This window comes from Notothenia rossii, assembly GCF_949606895.1.
Source record: "Notothenia rossii genome assembly, chromosome: 10".
Classification (NCBI taxonomy): domain Eukaryota; kingdom Metazoa; phylum Chordata; class Actinopteri; order Perciformes; family Nototheniidae; genus Notothenia; species Notothenia rossii.
The window spans coordinates 12,651,444-12,671,728 of NC_136908.1; the positions used below are offsets into that span (position 1 = coordinate 12,651,444).

General features: G+C 39.7%; 2 protein-coding genes across 6 annotated transcripts in view; one reads left to right on the plus strand and one right to left on the minus strand.

Annotated features, from left to right (window-relative positions):
* Positions 1-4,481: 4,481 nt before the first annotated feature.
* abitram (actin binding transcription modulator) lies at positions 4,482-13,531 on the plus strand. Its single transcript, XM_079656428.1, has 6 exons — positions 4,482-4,707; positions 4,844-4,895; positions 12,319-12,448; positions 12,573-12,649; positions 12,731-12,800; positions 13,051-13,531. The coding sequence occupies exons 1-6, from the start codon at positions 4,626-4,628 to the stop codon at positions 13,186-13,188; spliced, it is 549 nt and encodes a 182-aa protein (XP_079512554.1). The 5' UTR covers positions 4,482-4,625; the 3' UTR covers positions 13,189-13,531.
* The window catches only part of ctnnal1 (catenin (cadherin-associated protein), alpha-like 1), a 47,222-nt gene continuing 40,454 nt past the window's right edge, over positions 13,518-20,285 (minus strand). For all 5 annotated transcript variants that reach the window (XM_079656426.1, XM_079656424.1, XM_079656425.1 and 2 more), the window contains 6 exons: positions 19,850-20,004; positions 19,479-19,527; positions 18,880-18,936; positions 17,259-17,378; positions 16,450-16,533; positions 13,518-15,763 (listed from right to left, as the gene is read on the minus strand). In XM_079656426.1, the coding sequence (XP_079512552.1) occupies positions 15,593-15,763; positions 16,450-16,533; positions 17,259-17,378; positions 18,880-18,936; positions 19,479-19,527; positions 19,850-20,004 (636 nt within the window). In that variant the 3' untranslated portion in view covers positions 13,518-15,592. The remainder of the gene's footprint in view (positions 15,764-16,449; positions 16,534-17,258; positions 17,379-18,879; positions 18,937-19,478; positions 19,528-19,849; positions 20,005-20,285) is intronic.

The window sequence follows — 20,285 nt, forward strand, 5'->3', positions numbered from 1 at the left end:
TCTAGGAGAAAAATTCCCTTTCCATGAGGAGATTTTCAAGATGTTTGCCACGTGGCTTCAGACAAATAATCACCGCAAGCCCTGTGCAGGCGCTTTCTAATTAGAAATGGTTGGTATACCTAAATAAGCCCACTTGGTGACTTAATGCATATATCCTTTTCAGCGTCTCATAAAAGAGTCTTGTTAAATGTTTACTGGAAAGAGAAAGCATGTGGTAAGAATCCAAGGCTGAAACCTCTTAATACCTGTAAATTATTCCACGTGTGCGCATGTGGATTTGGCGTCTTACCTGTGCAGTGTGCATGTTCTTTCCATGGCCTTCAGCTCCTGTTGAACCCCATTCATCTCTGGAGGAGGACAAGCAGGATGACAGCTGTGGACAAATGAGTGTCAGGAATAAGTCTGAAGCCCCTTGAAGCCAGGGAACATGAAAGAGGGAAATAAAGATTGATGGGCAACAAGTCAGAGAAGACAGAAACTAATATGTGATTGATGTAACCAGATCTGCTAGACTAGTGACTCTCAATTATTGGAACATTAATTTTTCAACTGACATTAAAGTTATATATTTAAAAAAGGGGGAACATGAGATAACAGTACAGTGTCCTAAATTGACCGGCAGGCATTAAAACAAACAAGTACAGACCACTTCCTCTGGTCTTAATGTCAATGTTGAATGACGTAAGTGTCAGATAAAAACCTTGCGTCTTTCAAATGATAAAAATAAAAGGAACCAACAGGGACTTGTTTTGCCACCATGTGTTTTTGTCATGAGCATTTTGGATTTAAGAGGAGAGTCCTTTTCTGCTGCCAGGGACACATTATCCCTTTCTCTCACACACAAACGGTATGCACACAGACACTCATAATTTAAATCATGATAGCTATATTTCCTTTATCAGAAACAGATGTCTATGTTACCGGCTCTGGTCATGCTCTCTGTCAATATGTCACTCATGCAAGCTACTGTCTCCTTAAATTATTCATACAGTTAATGTTTTATAAACTCAAACCTATCAGCAGAAATACGGACCAGCAAGTTCAAGGAAGAATAACAACGCTTCTTGTTCCATGGTAATCAAAAATCCAGTGTACATAAAGGTTGTTAAAAGTTGTGATCACTTGCTGAACATCCAATCTGATCTTTTCAGTTGTAATGCATTTGGATTGCTTTCAATATAATGTCACCACTGTGTAGGGAAGCTGCAACGTGTCATGTAAACGTGATAAAATATGTTTGAACTAAAAGAGTCCTGAATTTGACTTACAAACACACATATGGGCTATTGTCAGAGCCTCTGGGGCCTCACTGCATTTGGAGAGAGGCCAGAAATAACAGAGAAGCTCTGACATGATTGATTGCACCTTTGGCCGCAGATTGCCACAGAGAAAGCCAATAATAACTTGACATGGGACCAGCTTGTCAGAGTGATACCGTGACATTTGAAAAACAGCATCTCCAAGCACCAGATTCAGAGCAATGGTCAGGGATATGTTTTGGTGCTGATGCCCGTTAGTACATTTGCTGACAGCAGAGTAGAGACTTTATGATTCCACATTGAAGCTTTTTAGAGGAAGAGATCACTGTGAGACTGTACTTGTGATTCAGTCAACCAGGGCATTGACCACACTCTTACTTAATTTGTTGCTGTGACACAGGAACACATTTAACAGCCCTTTAAAAAGCACTACTCTGAAATGTAAGTTCCTCATTTGAAACCCACTGTACATACCAGTGAATAAAAAAAGGGCTTAAATGTGCTTTCGGCAGCGAATAACTCAATCTGTTGAATGGCAAATGCAGGTGTGCGTGCCTCGTTGCTTTCCAGGAAACAGACTGGCAGCGTTTCTAAATGTAACATAACTCTATTATTTCAGACATTTATGAAAAGAAGAGATACTGAACGCGAGCCTGGATTTCATGCAACACTGCTCACAAACGATGAAGTGCTGAAAGTGTTACTGATAGCTTGTCTGCATGAACCACTTATGGAAAATAAATCCCCTTCCTCACAATAATTCTCTCCATCTGCATTACAATACAGAAACCTCTCATTTGTCTCTCTGGCGTTAAACAGCGCTAACTGTGTGCCACGAAGCAGGAAATCCTTACTCTTCTGGCCTTGTATGAGTACAGTTCTAATGAAGCGAAACAACTGGTTTTCTAAAAGCCACGCAGGCACCCCCCTTTGTTTTCTCTTCCCTTATCAGGCTCTCCTGGCACTGAGGACCAGCTATGAAACAACGTTGGACAACTTCCATTGCAGAGAGAGACTGCTGGAGCCGTACTATCACAAACAGCAGGCCAGAGAGGAAGGTCTGCTCGCTGTAGCAGTAGCTGACGTGGAGTTACTCGTGAATCCAACACCCACACACAAACACACACACGCACGCACGCACGCACTCAAACACACACACACGCACACTCACTCACACACACACACACACACACACACACACACACACACACACACACACACACACACACACACACACACACACACACACACACACACACACACACACACACACACACCCACACATACACACACAAACACACACACACACACAGAAGCATGTGCAGCTGGAGTAACTCGAGCTGACTGTTTGACAGCCAGCCAGTGAACCTTGAGGTCCAGTGCTGAAGACCGGGAGACGGAGCAATGTTTCTTTTCAACAATATGTAGTAAAGGCTTGGGAATGTACACAAACTGACATATACATGTGATAAACACAGATGCACACACACTCTCGCAAAAATCAAGATCCATGGAGTTCACCAGGACATACAAGACACTCTTCACTCACATATTTCAAAATGACAAATTGACAACAGCATCATGAACCCAAACAGAATCTATTGGACAGGATATTTACAGAGACATCTTAACTTTAGGTATCCAGCATACCTCTTGCTCTACTTGCAGCGACTACTGTATAACCTAAAGTGGGATTTTCTTTGGAAAAGGGTCACAGATTAAGCTGCATATCAAGAAAGTTCTTGTGTATAGGAAAAGCCTAAAGCAAGATTGGATATCTGAGACATTCCCTTCATGTCCTCTCTTTCCATAATGGTTTTGCGTTTCATCTTTGAATTAATTGCAGACCATGACCTACCACAGAGAGAGGAGTAATGGAAAAACTCATTATGATGAGTCTTCACAGAAAAACTTTCCAAGTCTCGGTAGTGGGGAGTAGATGAATGGAAAACTCATCGTGCCCCCAAATATCAGCTGAATCTCTCACTCCTATGCTCTCCTCTAAAACTATTTAACCAAGATGAAGTCATCATTACATAATCATCCTCGTGCCAATGCCAGTCCCCTCCACATTGTACGCATGCAGCCAGATATGTTTGGTATGTGATCGGTCTGGACTGGGTCAGAGAGGGGCTATTTCAAAAATCCAGGGAGGGTAACAGTCCCTCATTCCTGCATCCATTCAGACCCTCTTCATTACACAAACCACTCAGATACAGATACTTAAAATGTCTATGCACTACCTGTGAGAAATAATAGCCAAGAGGGGAACAAATGACACGTATCAGAGTATGGTAATGTTGCAGTGGATCACAGACACTGTGAGATGGCATAAATGGTATACACATTTAAAACATGCATATTAATCAAATATGAATATTTTAAACTGGAGGAATGACTTATTTTACATATATGTGCCAGCATCTTGCAGAGGATTTTCTTTTAAATAAACGTTGGTGTCCTCTGAGTTTGAATGTGTAGATTTGAATGCAGTTGCTAGCAGTTGTCTGACATCTAGTGGTCGATGTTAAAAACTGCTTTCATTATATGTCCAGGGTGGTATGACCCTGCCAAACAAAGTGCAACACATATGCTTTGGGCATATTGACCCCTTTAGTTCTAATTTGTTAACACATATTTGTTTAAGCAAGATTTTAACACAGTATGTAACACGTAATAATGCAAGATCAACCCTAAGGTCGTTATAATTTGAGGTCACAATGTTGTGTAATGTTGAAAAATGAGACTTCATCCAAAGACCACAACTCAAGGGATCCACAATAAATGGGTTAAATCTCCAGAGTCATGTAAAGGACTGGGAAAAACAATAACAAATCACACACCTTTATACCAACCTGATTCAAGTGACAATGTCAATCAGAAAAACATTTCACAACTGTTTATTAAAGCAGAAGTTTTTATAAGTTTTAAAGAAAATCAACATTAGAAAAAAAGTGCATGCCTACCTTTCAGGTCTTTTGGCAGATACACAAAAATCTGATGTGAAGACGACAGTAGATCGAGATTCAGGTCCAGTTTGGATTAACGAAATTATTCAATTGTTTACATAACCAGTATCCCCATGCTTCCATTTTCAAAAGTAACAGTGAGTTGATTGAAATACTGTGATGAAAATTTGCTTTGTGAATTGAAGTTTTCTAAAGTGTCAAATTAGCTTTGCAAATTCCCAAAGAAGCAAAAATATCTCCGGAACCTTTTCGCATGAAAAACCTCGGACTTCTTCTGCGACGGATCACTTGGTGTCACACAATTAGTTGTCCGTCAAGCACAGTAGTTGAGAAGCATAGGTATTGATGTAAATTAAGTATTATTTTCTTACTAATACCTGTATTGTGAATCGTTTTGATGGACTGCTTGGAGCAGAAAGATACTGAAGCGACGGCGCCGTCAGTTATCGACCGATATTACACACGCTGGTACAGAGCAGGTAAATATAAATGTTACAGTTAGCCATGCGGTGGCTAACTGAGCTAACGTTAGTTGGACTTCAAACCTCAGGCAGAGCAAACATGTTTTTGATTATATTACCAATATTTACAAGTTAAATGTGTTGTTTTATTTAGATATGAAGGGGAACCCGTGTGAGGACCATTGCATCCTACAGCATTCAAACAGGTAAGGTAACAGGGGTATCATGGCTAACTTATAATTGGTTTCATTACCTTTTATGTTAAGACACGAGGAATTAGCTTTGGTGTAAATGGTACAAACATAAACACAAAAAGAACACTTTTTATTTTTAAAGGATACAAAAATAGCACTAATATAAAAACTATTGCTCATTGTTAAAATACAGTCAATAATTAACACACACATAAATATGCAAAACACTGAGCAAAGTGAAATATAATTTAAAGTGGAGAGCTGTACAGGTTTAAAAAGAGGTAGTGTGAAACAGAAATGTGCACCAAAGGGTTTACAGTCTTAAAGGTCCCATGTCATGGCCATTTCCACTGATCATAATTCCATTGTTGAGGTCTACTAAAATAGATTTATATTGTACAATTTTCCAAAATCTCATTGGTTTCTCATATAGCATCTCTGTATAGTATGTGTATCTATTCACTCTCTGTCCTAAATGGAGAGACAGCAAGCGCATTTCGTGGCATCTGCGGGCAGTGGCAAGTACTTCCGGCATCTGCCACAGAGGCCGCTACTCCGTGGTATCTGTGGCAAGTATATGCCACAGATGTGGTATCTGTGGCAAGTATATGCCACAGCCACAACTTGCCGTGGCAAGTAAATGCCACAACCATGCCACAACTTGCCGTGGCAAGTATATGCCACAACTTATATATGCCACAACTTGCCGTGGCATGTAGGCTATATGCCACAACTTGCCGTGGCATGTAGGCTATATGCCACAACTTGCCGTGGCAAGTAAATGCCACAAGTTAAGAGTTAAGAGAAGGTTTACGGTAGCTGCCACTCGCCTTCCGTGGCAAATGCTGATATTTAAACCCGTATTTATCGCGTAAAATGTCGCTGTTTTAGCATGACTTTATCGGACTGATCTGTACACAAGACTGATGATCTGTTACTGATGGTCCGATCATATTTTTCAAAAAGATTAAACATATGTTCTATAGATTTTACTTGGAGAACGTGGTTTGTTAAAATAAATAAACGTGCTATTTTTATGATAATAGTCGGTACTCGAGTTGAGGGGGGATGGCATCCCCCCTGAAATAAAAACGGTTAAAATCATCCCCCTTCTAAAACGCATGGCGGGACCAATACGATTTTCATTGCCATAAGCAATAGCTGTGCACATGATATAACCTTTCACCCTTGATGGATTTCCATCATACATAATACACATAAGGATTATCTTATGTTAATGTTGGTATAGGCTACTTGACAGTAAGTGTGCTTCTATTGTTTGTTTTATATATAAATATATACATTCACTTGAAAAGACTGTAATTTCCTATTGTTACTGTTTTACTTTATGACAACTAGTGGTCATTTTCTGTGTTTTTGTTATGTCAGTGTTCATTTACTGAGTTTGTGATTTGTGACTTATTAATAAGGAAAACATCATCCTTAAAATTATTTTTTAAAATGTATTTTTAAATGTTCTAAATTTGAAAAAAATAGATAAAAATAAACTAAAGTTAAAATCTTGTTTTTCATGCCCCAAGAGCAATAAAAACACTTCTGAGTGAGGCTTTCATAATTCATGGATGAAAGGGTTAAGAAAGACAAATATATGTTTCTATTGGTTTTAGTGAGATGGTTTATTTTAGTGTATTCTTACATATTCAGTAGGCTATATTGTTTATTCTTTAGATACTCTGTAGATAAATATCTACTAATAATGTGTAAATGATTTCCTGTTTCTTTTTATTATTATTATTTGCTGTAACGCAAAGATTTTAACATTTTAGATAAATAAATTAAATACAACGTATCATATCAAAATCTGTTTATGTTAATTAGCAACACAATGATTTGATATTTGCATGCATGACATATAACCTTTTTACTGATGCACACAAAAAGTTTTAACAAGGGTGTAATTATATTACATTGTAACCCTCTTTCCTCAACATATTAAATCAACTTTATACGGTTAAATGAGGATTGCTTGGAGTATCATGCTTAAGAGAACATTCTTCATGTTAATTGTTCACCACTTTCAAAACGCAATAAAAGGATGGATAAAAAAGCATGCATTGTGTCTTGATTTTTAATATACTGTCATGATTGTCTTAACGGAATAACATGGTTTGTTTGGATTCACCGATATCAATATCTAATAAGAATAATCTGAAGCATTTAAATAAAAATGTTCAACCAGAATTAAAATATTAAACAACAAAACAGATACAATGACATTAATCTGTTTATTAACAACGAAAATAATACAAATTAAGTACATATGCCTGGATTTAAAATAACACATTTATACATGTGTACAATCAAATATAACTGTCCTTTGCCTCATTTATAAAATATAAATCTTAGCATCTCACTAGCAGTGGCAACTGCAATCAGTTACAGCTGCCCTAAGTCTGTAGCCAAGTCTAATAACACCATTGTACACGTTGCTGTGTCAATACAGATATTTATTTTTAATTATTTGTCTTTACTAGTAACAATACACCTGGTTATCGTAGCAAGCAGTGGAAACTCCCCTCAAGAAGCGACAATTGCCAAGGGCTTGCGTTGCAACGCTCACTTGCCAATATTTCTTTTTTTATTACAATATAGGCCTATGTTTAGCATCCTATCATAGATATAGCACGTTTGTTTATTTTAGCAAACCACGTAGGCTATTCCAAGTAAAATTGAATATAAATGATAATTTATTATCTTTTTGAAAAATAGAGATCGCACATCAGTCCTGTGTACAGATCAGTCCGATAAAGTCATGCCTAAACAGCGACATTTTACACGATAAATACGAGTTTAAATATCAGCATTTGCCACGGAAGGCGAGTGGCAGCTACCGTAAAACTTCTCTTAACTCTGGCATCTTGTGGCAACTCCCGTTCAGCATGCGCAAATGCCACGGCAAGTTGTGGCATATGCTTGCCACGGCAAGTTGTGGCATCTGTGGCATTTACTTGCCACGGCAAGTTGTGGCATATACTTGCCACGGCAAGATGTGGCATATGCTTGCCACGGCAAGTTGTGGCATCTGTGGCATTTACTTGCCACGGCAAGTTGTGGCATATACTTGCCACGGCAAGTTGTGGCATATAGCCTACTTGCCACGGCAAGTTGTGGCTGTGGCATATACTTGCCACAGATGCCACAGAGTAGTGGCCTCTGTGGGAGATGCCACAAATGCCAAGGCACATGCCACGGCGATGTAGTGGCAACACTCATTGTGTTCTAGTATGATAAATAAAATAACATTGTACCTTGAAAATCAATGCATTCGTTCATTTGACACGTTGGTGGTTTTAGGTAGGCTATACAGCGACCCCTTGTGGTTCTAGTGTGAAGTAAAAGTAGAAGTAGCCAACCTAAATGTTGGAATACTCTGTTACAAGTAAAAGTCATGCATTAAAATGTTACTCAAGTAAAAGCGCAAAATGATTAGCATAACAATATACTTAAAGTGCATATTACATGTTTTCATTATAATGATTGATCATGAAAGTGTTCTCAAAGCTGGTAAAGGTGCAACTAGTTTTAATGACTTTGTATACTGTAGTAGGGTATCTTGTGAATTTACTCCAGGAATAACTATAAAGTCTGATTTAAGACTTGATTATATGTATCATCATTAATCAGAATCTGTAGTAAGTAACTAAAGGTAGCGTATTAAATAAATGTAGGGGAGTAGGCTACAATTACACAATTTACCTCTGAGTTGTAGTGGGGTAAGTAGCCTACTATGTAACATACCATTTACATACTCAACTAAAGTACAACTAGGCTATTTCTAAATCACAAGTACAGTACTTGAGTATACAAGTTAGCCTATTTCCCACCTCTGGTCAACAATGTTAGATCTTTATGTCAACTTACTAATAATATATCTTGAGTATTATCATAAAAATAGCACGTTTATTTATTTTAACAAACCACGTTCTCCAAGTAAAACCTATAGAACATATGTTTAATCTTTTAAAAAAATATGATCGGACCATCAGTAACAGATCATCAGTCTTGTGTACAGATCAGTCCGATAAAGTCATGTCAAAACAGCGACATTTTACGCGATAAATACGGGTTTAAATATCAGCATTTGCCACGGAAGGCGGGTGGCAGCTACCGTAAACCTTCTCTTAACTCTTAACTTGTGGCATTTACTTGCCACGGCAAGTTGTGGCATATACTTGTCACGGCAAGTTGTGGCATATATAAGTTGTGGCATATACTGGCATGGTTGTGGCATTTACTTGCCACGGCAAGTTGTGGCTGTGGCATATACTTGCCACAGATACCACATCTGTGGCATATACTTGCCACAGATACCACGGAGTAGCGGCCTCTGTGGCAGATGCCGGAAGTACTTGCCACTGCCTGCAGATGCCACGAAATGAGCCAGGCCCTACTGCCTAAATGACTTGTTGGAGCTCCTGCCCCCCTCCCTGTGAGCCCAGTGGCTGTCTGCGAGACCCAGCCTGAACACACACACACACTTCCAGCCTGGCTGGGAGTTTGTGTGTGTGTGTGTGCTCACACACCGACTCACAGCCTCGCCGCGTCCCGCCGTCTCAGGGAGGAGAAATTGGCGGAGCTGCAGCTGAGAAAAGATTGAGTGTGTGTGTGTGAGGAATTTGGGTATGGGCATGTCACTGTACCCAGGAAGAAAACAATGGAAAAGAAAAACCTCCAACGAGACGTTTTGGGGCAGCATAGACAGGTCTTTTCTGTGTTAGTTTTACTCGCTACTAGGGATGGGTATCGTTAAGGTTTTAATTAGGGGTGCACCGAATGGGAAATTCTTGGCCGAAACCGATACCGAAAATAGGAAACAGTTGGCCGAAAACCGAATGCCGAAAGGCCGAAAATGATTAATAGAAATATATATATATATATATAATGTATACATTTTTTACCAATGTTGTTCAGCTTCCTGATTATGGAAAAAGACATGATTATGGCAAAACTTAACTTAAATAATAATCACTATTATGGGTCCATAAAACATTTATTCAGCACTTTTGAATGCATACAGTACATTAATTCCAAGTCAAGTCCATTTTCTTTTCTCTGTAGGATAACTACAACAAAGTGCATTCAGAACAAAGCCAAGGTGCTTTAAAACTGCATAAACATCTAGGCCAGTAGGCCTACAACAAAATAGTGTAAGTAAAGACTGTGACAGCCAGGCCTTCCACAACAACAAATGCACCTATAAGTGCATGCATACAAATGTGCAAAATGGATAAATCCACATGAATGTAACTATTTACAAATGAAATTACAATTGAATTTCAAGAATCTAAATAAGGCTGTCTGTCCTCATAAGCAAAGTAGTACACATTGTATAAAGATACATAAAGTGAAAACTGGATACAAAATCCACAATCAATTACAAATTAAATGACAATTTCAAGAATCTGCAAATAAGGTGGTCTGTCCTCATGAGCAATGTAAACAACATTGTATCATTTAGATACCGAAAGTACAATATATTGAACACTGTGCTGCTGTCATTTCCCCCTAATGATAACCTGAGATGGTGAATTATAACTCACAATGAAAATTGTTCAGGAAAGTGGGTATAGAGTAGACATGTAGAACTAGATAAGCTTATGATAAGCCAGCCTTGTCTACTTATTAAGGAAAAGTGGGAGGTTCTTTTTAATGAACATTAGCTTCTCTGCTTTATCAGCCATAAGTCTGTTCCTCTTCTCATCAAGCACATGAGAGGCAGCGCTGAACAGTCTCTCGCTGTCACTGCTTGTGATTTGATCTTACTCCGCATATTTGTCTGGGTGTTTTGATTTCAAGTGGTGGAGTAATCCCGAAGTGGTGAAAGTCTTTGCAGTTACACCCCCTCGAGAAATGTCAGCTGAACACGTTTTACAAATCGCAATCCGCGCCTCTTTCTCTGATATTTTTAAATATCTCCAAGCGGCAGACATGTTGGCTGTGAGCCAGCCGCGAGCATGGTCGCGCGCCGTGCTTGTCGCTGCGTTTTGATTACGTCATCACAACAACACGTTAGCTTACCAACGTAACCCTGTTCTCTGACATTCGGTGATATTTTTTCGGTGCTAAAACCCTTTCGGCCGAAAGCCTAAAGAGCCTTTTTAACCATTTTCGGCCGATAATTTTCGGCGGCCGAATATTCGGTGCATCCCTAGTTTTAATGGTACTACTACTTTTATCGATACCACTTATCGATCTGGTCTTTTATCGGTTCTTTTGGAGAGAATAAAGAAGGTAAACTATCTAAACAAATTGTGAACAAAACTAACACTGTTTTTTTTTTTAATTGAATACATAATATTTCACATCAAAAGAAACCACAATGTTTTTAACAAATCATATTAAATAATCTGATGACAGAACTGTAAACAGAATAGCTGAAACTTTAACAAAATAAATAACTCAGTTACCTCTAATCATTAACCCATGTTTGTATAATTGAGTTAACTCCGTGTGTTGTTGCTAGAATACACAACATACCTGAGGTGGAAAACCTACTCGTGGACGGGGCTACAGAGCTACTAGAAAGACAGTCGAACCCGGTGCATTCCTCCGTCTGAATGTGGTGCACTTTTGCTAAATGTTTAGACAAATTGCTCGTGTTACCGCCCTTACATGCTAAACTTTTATTGCACTTTTGGCAACGAGCATTGTCCACATCGAGACGGCTAAAGTTGAACCTCACCTTGGAGCGCGTTCTCTCTGCCGTGTGTGTGTTGCTGCATGTAGCAGCTGCGTGTGTGTAAACTGCCCCGCCCCCTCGATAGCAGGCGGGGGAGAGAGATCTCTCGTCTGTATTGGAAAGATCGAAAATACTAAATAATCAGATGCATTTTGCATATTAGAAACGCTAATGGGTGTCAGGATGTCGTTGTGTCCCTGGGCAAGACACTTCACCCCAAATTGCTCCTGAAAGTCGCTTTGGATAAAAGCGTCTAACAAGTAATGTATTGAATAGTGTTTTTATGGGGTGGTGTAGTGAAATCAGATAATTGCAAAACAAGTATTAATAATACACTTAAAATCCTTGGAAAAACACGACTTCATTGTTCATTTTTTGAAGAGACTATGTTTTATTGTATCGATGTGGTTTGAGCCTTTTTGTGTTAGAATTCAATTATTTGAGGATTTTCGTCAAATATTGTTTTATGGGGGACTTCAACATCAGAAAAAACTTCTGTAAATATGCATTAATGGCACACCAAATAAACATCAACAAAATTAAAGGTTTCCAAATAGTGAAGTCCTCCAAAGATATAAGGGTTTTAACAGTTCTAGTCATCCACTATTATGAGTTGTTGCAACAAACTCACACCATATCCTGTCCCACACTATCTTCAACTCTATTCACTCATACTTATTCAAAATGACTTACTTACATTCACTAATATTGTTAACTTGTGTTTCTTCTCTGCAGACTGTGTGTTATCACGTTAGCCGAGACTCACCCAATCCTTCAGGATGGGCGGTCAATCAAAAGCATCAACTACCAGATCAGTGACGGCTGCAGTCGGCTGAACAATAAAGTGTCTGGGAAGTCCAAGCGGGTAAATTCAAAATACTTGCTACAGATGATTTGGATTTACGTGCATTTATTTCTACTTATGTAGCTACCCTCAACATTATTCAGCTTGGCCTGAAATGCCTCTCAATCTTTTTTCCCCATCATAGGGGGGTCAGTTCGTTACTGATTTTGCACCTTTATGTAGGATAACATGCACAGATGAAACTGAATACACAATCTACAGGTAAGATAGTTTGTTTTTCTAGGCATACATTTCACATGCTTGTATGCATTTCATGATAAGTCACACAAATCATCTTTTTAGCTGCATCCGAGGCCGCCTTCTGGAGGTCAATGAGAGTATTTTAAAAACACCCTCTCTCTTGCTGAAAAAGGTAAATATACATTTGTAACTGTAAAATCATCTCATGTGCATATCTGGATACCATGGATACCATCAAGTCTAATTGTGTATTTGCCTTCTTGAATTACACAATGTCAAAAAATACATTTTGAATATTTAGTTTTCTCTGTCTATAGTGTTAATGACTGCAAAATAATAGTTCCTCTTCCACAATCGTTGAAGTTTCATTTTATCTTATCAAACAAATGTTTATAAATGCTTTGTCTGTCCAACGTGAACAGCCCTTCACTGATGGATACATCGCTGTCATCTTGCCAAAGTTTGACGAGAGCAAGACCATCACAGAGAATCTTCTGAGCAGAGAGGAGTTCGAGAGCATCGTCTCCAAACGTTCTGTTCCCGAATCTCAAGCATCATGACAGAGTTCTACTTATTAAAGTTAAACCCGCTCTGTCAGTCCTGCCAGGTTGGGTAAAGACTGAGGATGAATCCTGGAAAGAGACTTGCATGTGGTCAAAAGGAATGTTGCATTTAATGCAAGCTTCGCACTGTGCCTCTTTACTCTTATTGTTTTCTTATGTTTTAGAAGGAGGTTTCAGAAGACACTGTGTTTAACTTGTTTTTTTCAAGTTTGAAAAGATAAGAGGAAAGCATGACAAAGTACTTGAATTCTGTTTGTATAATACCAGAAACATATATACTTGAGTTGAATTATTTTTTCTAGAATGTCATTAAACAAACACAGCAGTGATTTAAGAAAAATATTGTTTATTTTTGTATGTGTCACTTTTATTAACCTTTCAATTGTCAAAAGAATAGATGGTCCAAAACTAGATCTGATTTCTTCACATCTGTAGCTGTACTACAATACCCAGCATCCTTAGCTGCTCTCACACCGTACAAAGCATCTCTAAATATGTATTTAAGTATGTTATTCATCTCTGTCATTATCATACCATCACCTAGTACCAAAGTCATTAACTTAGGATACATACTGTGTATATACATATATATCTATGCTTCATGTACCATATTATACATACCATTTACCATTTAATACATATTGGCCAACCAGGCAGCTTCACAATGATAGTCTTCATAACAAGTACACTTCGGCCCAATCCCAAATCACCCTACCCCTCCGTGACGGAGTGAACTCCGTCTGTAGCCACACTCGCAGCTGAATGAAGTTCCCTCAATTAAGGGTTAAGGGTATAAATACAGCAGCAAGCTTTGGGACAAACTCCCCTCTCTCCGGCAGAAACAGGAAATGCCGTAACTGTATGTAACAACGGTTTCAAATCAGCATCTCTTTGACAACATTTTTAAATTAATAACTCAAATAAAACTCCAAACAAATTTCATTGTGTTACTTTTTTGTAAAGCTCTTTTAGTTTTAAACCTGATGTTTATAAGCTTCTTAGTTTTTCCAACAGTCTGTAAATATACACAACTTTATAATACAATGCACACACTTACCTTTTTCTAGACTAAACACTGTATGATCCTAAGTTAAAAACATATGAGATTTTTTACATCGCAGTTTATATGTGGATGTTTGCTGGAACTACTTGTTAACAACGTGTTTCCTGACGGACACACACAGCGTGGAGACCGGTCAGGTAGAGACCGGTCTCAAGTCAGCACCGCTGCTGACTCGCTGTTTGAGGGCTTGATAGCCCACTCCACACTCGTTGGTTTGGAACAGCACTTAATATGGCAGACCCTCCGCGCAAACACGCAAACGGAGGGGTAGTGTGTAGGGGGCGGTTTGGGATTGGGCCTTAAAGGCTCCATTTGAGAAAAACAATCTTTAGTGAGAAAAACAATGTCTGACTATACTAATGATAGGATTTCATAAAAGGACAGTGTGTAAGATCCTGACATCCCCAAACCATCTTAGTGATGAACTTTATCTTCATCTGATTGGGAGAAGCCAGGACCAAATCAAATAGTTCTCCAGTGATGAACACTGAGGTGTAAGAGCTTTATATTTCACACTAGTAGTAAGCTGTAGGTCACAGCGTCTTTATGAGGACACTCATATTTGGCATTAAAGACTGATCTAGTTAACATTCCATGGCAAACTGTATGGAAATAAACCTTTAATCATACGGTGTGGTTGACTTCAAAATACGCATTAATCCAAGTGAGATGACTAGAATGCCAGTGTGCAAAGACAAAATGTATCACTGTTTCATACTACACAAGTGTTAACATTAAAAAGCTTTAACACGTAGACCATAAGAGACTCAAACACAAGGGTTTGGTGGCGATGGCGTCATGCACGGTGGGTTTTAAGCTGGTCACTTTTTTGTTTTTTTACCCTCAATTTGGCTAACATGTGCAACACGTTTACAGTACACCACTAAGCAAATAGGCCTGTTACACAGAGGCACATAGTGAAGACAGATGTATGGCTGAGCCGAGCATTAAGAGGAGCTCTTTTTCAGATTTTTGATCAGTTTATCACCTCAATGTTCAGAGAAGTGATAAAAGTGACTCAAAAATCAGGTTGTGTCAGAATTCTCTCTCGAAGGAGGCTCGCTGCAAAAGTGATAGCTGATTGTCTCCATCTTGTGGAACTGATCTTCTGGTTAAAACAGCCCCTGGGCACATTGAGCTTGAATCTGCCTTCCACTTCATCATCCAGACCGCAAATGCAAGCTCCTAAGCCGAGGCTACCATCTTCACACGCTGCTTTAACCCACTCTTTAGGGGTGCATGAAGATGAGGGGAGTGAAGTAATTTTCTGGATCACCTGTTCTCCAGAAAGGTGATGTTCGCTATGTGCTGCTCCAATGGAGGATAGTGAACAAAGGATTATTTGCTCTCCAGGATGTTTAAACCGGCAATGTGCTGCTCCAAACATTTGACACCAAAGCCATTGCTGTTCTTGATGTGGAGAGCCCCCTCCTCTTTGACAGGTGTGGATGCATCCTGCCTCTCTCTCCAGTCCTGCGGGGAACCCAGGCTACTCCTCTCTGACTTGTACTGCAAACAGACAACATCGAGAGGAAATATTAAAGAAAACGTAGGAACTTGCAATCTTTTAAAAGTTTGAACCTTATATTTTCATCATCTGATTTTATGCTGTTTTTCGACAAGTGCAAAAAATGTAAGCAGACACTTTGAGCTATTAAACTAAATCTTCTTAAGGGTAATCTTTATTGCCTCCACACATCTCTCAACATGGCGATGGCTGAGCTGGCGGCTAACGGTGCCATCATTACTCACAGCGCTAACAATGAAAAAATTGCAGACGAAGCTAACATTGCTATCTTGAGGGTGAGCCGGGGGTCTGATATAAGCTCCAATCTTCTAATGTGAGGCTGGCTTTGTAAACAAAGCACAGAGAGGCTTGGATTACAACACAGAGGGAGTATGACTTTAATCTCTTTTTAGGAGGACATTACTCAACTTTTTCTTTACTTAGCAAATGGTTGTTTACGGCTCTCAATGCAGTTTTTATAAACGTTCAAGCAACTAATGATTCATTATATGTCCATGTTATGTTCACAGTTTGTTTCCTCTGCCCCTAAGTGGCCAAAAAAGTGTAATCATATTTTTGGCTTCATAAATATCTTCAATCTCTTTCTTTCTCATTAAGCAGCTTTTAATCTAACTTTCCAAAACACTCCAAGTGCCAGTTATTCAGTTACGGAGTCCTGTTTAATCACCTTTTTGTTGAGCTTGTTGCAGAACGGGAGGAGATAAAGCACCACGGTCAAGATACCTCTGGTTGCCTGAATGGATGAGTCCACCTATTGTCAAAAAAAGAAAATATTAAAATATAAAGAACTAGAATGGACATGCATTGAAAACAAATGCACAAGAGCGTACACACAGCAGCCTATCAACCACACATATGACTACTTTTCTGATCAGTGCTCTCAGACAGACAGACAGACAGACAGACAAGCGCTCTCTCATTAGTGACAAATGATAAAGTGAACCTCAGGAGGGAGAGACAGAGAAATGGGAGTCAATACATATCAAAGAGATGCTCATTAATCAGCAGAGGACACGCTATTCTTCATCCCATCCTTTTGATTCAGCCCTTCGCCTTTATTACAAGGTGACCTGAGGCGGCTCATCCCTGCCCAAGATGCTCATTAATTTCTCCCAGACACTCATTAATCCAGTGCCCTGTGTTCGATAATGGTGTTACTTGCAGATCACTCAAATATTAAGCCGTAACCAGTAATTAAGTAACGCAGTTAGTCAGGCCCTATTGTGTGCTCACTCAGTGCTTCATTGATGACGTTCTATTGTTGGGGATTTAGTTTTGATGCTTTTTTAAGCTAATTATCCTTTTAAGTAAAAAAAATAGCGCCTGCTCTGGACTTTGTGTGATGTAACTAATTTGATGTCTACTTAACAAAACAGACTCACAGGCAAAACAAGCCATTTATTCATTTTTTTTCTAAAAAAGCTTTCACAGAAACAAACAAGAAAAAGATGGAGACACACAAGGTAGTATGAGTACCTTCTGGAAGGTGGCAGTCTTGCCCTGTACGGGAGTCTTGCCCCCCATCTGCAGCTGTTGGCAGAAAGCCACCACTTTCTCCATCTCTGTCATCACCACAGACTTTTCCTCATCAACCAGCTGGAACGGGACAAACACGGGGAAAAGGGAGAGATTTATTTCGTGACAGCAAAGATGGTTTATGATGGTTTATCCAGGGACATTGGGTTAATACGTGCAGCCATTTATAGACCTACTGGACTGGATTTACAGTGCTGTTGTTCAACCAAGCATCAGAAAAGGAGGGTGAAATAAATGTTAATTTAGTGTAGCTTGATATAATCCATCAGCAACAGCCAGGTCATGATCTACTGCTTTAGTCTGTTATCCAGCTGGGTTAATCCCTTGATCTCAGTCACGGGGGCCATCAATCTACTTCACTTACATGCCACTAGCGACCTAAAAGCATAAGCTCTTTCATTCAGTGTAGCACTACTCAGGACTGACAAAAGTACAAATGCTCGAGCTAATTTGCATAAATAGCCTCATCATTTCAATCAGGGCATCGCAGGTGTGCTACAACAGTGCATAGCGCCAAAGAAGTGAGACCAAAAGGGCAAGACTGAGGGACTCCATTAGCACCAGTGTGTTTGATGTAATTAATCAGAAAGCGTGAGGCAAGTTGAAGAGCTGGGCCTCCTCATTATGAATTAGTCCTGGGCGGTGGCAGTAAACCCCCCCACCCTCGCCCCCTCCAAACATGCACAAACATACAACCCCGCCAACGCAGCAGTGACAAATGGCAGTCGTTAACGGCTGTCAATAAGAAGCGTTTAATTAAGCTTGGAGGACCTGGGGAAGTAGTTGGTGGAGGGCAGGAGGAAGGAAGACATGGAGGCGACGTTTGTTTGTTTGATCGCGACTCAGAGGGAAAGGAGACGGTGAAAGTGTGTGACACACTTAATTTCCTGCTCTCGCTGTGTGATTTATAAGGCGGACCTGGCACCGTGGCATGCTAGAATTGGTGATAGGAGTGTGTATGTGTGTGAGAGGCGTAGCAAGGGGTGGGGGCCCAGGTGCTAGTGTGTGTGTGTGTGTGTGTGTGTGTGTGTGTGTGTGTGTGTGTGTGTGTGTGTGTGTGTGTGTGTGTGTGTGTGTGACTGCATACAGATGCAGTTTTCCCTATACAAAAGGTTGTTTTTCCTGTTACTTGTTTATAAACCCATTTCTATAGCTTCTTATTAAGAAACTATTGTCAGATTCAATTAGAGAAGCAAGAACACAAGGTGTCCAGAAATATATATTTAATTATGTTTAATATAGTCAACTGTACTCAACAGATAACTGTCCGCCTTTTAAGTAGGACATATTGAAATGATTTTTTGTAGAGGGCTTATATTGCAAAAACAATTTGTGTGTGTGTGTGTGTGTGTGTGTGTGTGTGTGTGTGTGTGTGTGTGTGTGTGTGTGTGTGTGTGTGTGTGTGTGTGTGTGTGTGTGTGTGTGTGTGTGTGTGTGTGTGTGTGTGTGTGTGTGTGTGTGTGTGTGTGTGTGTGTGTGTGTGTGTGTGTGTGTGTGTGTGTGTGTGTGTGCGTGTGTGTTCAAGAGAAACAGAGAGATTTATGCATTGATGTGTATATACCTGAGTGGAAAAAGTGCGGAAAGATGAGCACAGCTGGAGTCCCTCTTCTGAGAGTACCTTTAAAAGGAATCAGAAAAACACAAAAATCAAAAGATCGTACACAGAGTGAAACTTTATTTAATTTAAATTCCACCAGAAAGGAGCTCTTGATAGAAAAACAAAACAAAAGCACAGTAAATATTATGACTCTTTCCTGCTGTTGTTATCACCCCGTCTCTTTCCCCTCTTCCTCTCTTATCTCCTTAGCTTTCCACAGATGGAATAAATCTTGCTGACATTTTGGGCCCTGATTCTCCAAATACTCAACATTATCGGCAATAATCCTAATTTAATGGATACTATCCTCCATGCACCGTTTGTTATCATGAGCACACAGCGCCCTCTTTCCATCATAACGATAAGTCCTACTAGTCATGCCCTATCAGACACAAGGGGGAAGGGAATGAAATGATAATGGCATTTACTAATCTATCGATCTTCCAGCCACAGTATGTCTTCTGTTTAATAAAACAACAGATGCATTCATTTGCAACTTCGACAAAACGGGAAGAAAAAAAAAATCAGAAGGTGGACAGAAGGAGAGATATGCACGCACATACCTCAGCTTGATGAAAAAGATCCAGTGTTGTTTTCAGCAGCCCCTCCCCTCTGAGGAATCAATATGGGAAACACAGAAAATGAGGAAAGGAACAATGCATTAGAGAGATGGATGTGGACAAAATACATCCACAGCAATCACGAATTGCAACCATTGGGAATGAATCATAGTCACGTCAACTGTGTCAGCACCTCTAGCTATGACTGGTAAATATCGATAGCTGAGCGCTTGGGACTCTTATTAACAGTAAGCCTCTACAGAGATCCATGTGGATGCTTAAGAGGCTTTTCAGTATTGAGCTCTGAAATGTATGTAACAGTTTAATAGGAACGTGTGTGTGTGTCTGCGTGATGTGTAGAGCTGATGTGTCACCTGGTGAACAAGTACATGTTGTAGGCCATGCTAGCCAAGCTCTGGCTCTGTCGGACGATGTCGTGCTCCTGCTCCTCCCACTTCTCCACCTCCGTGTCCACGTCTGATGACAGCAGACGGAGCTCCAGACCCAGCTTGGCCATGCTGCTCTGCTCCTGAAAGCACACCGAATAATTCAATATAGGAAAGTCTGAAATATGATGTATGTCCTTGTCATACATTTGTTTTGGTAAAACAGGGTTATTTTCATTTGTTAACAGCATAATAAGTTCTATAATCAGCATAATCCCACTTCCTGGGGTGGTACAGCATGTGAGAAACTGCCAACCCAGCAAAATCGCAGCCTATTAGCATTAGAACACCATCAATTTCTCAAGCGAGTGACACAACGTTTCCTGGAGATGAATATACTGCTGTCAGAACAGGAAACAGGAAG

What these genes read in the sequence shown, in the direction of transcription:
- abitram (XM_079656428.1), top strand. Translation starts at nt 4,626, where the DNA reads ATGGACTGCTTGGAGCAGAAAGATACTGAAGCGACGGCGCCGTCAGTT. An exon ending in ATCCTACAGCATTCAAACAG is followed by an intron (nt 4,896 to 12,318) that starts GTAAGGTAACAG and finishes TCTTCTCTGCAG; the next exon opens with ACTGTGTGTTATCACGTTAG. An exon ending in ACTGAATACACAATCTACAG is followed by an intron (nt 12,650 to 12,730) that starts GTAAGATAGTTT and finishes TCATCTTTTTAG; the next exon opens with CTGCATCCGAGGCCGCCTTC.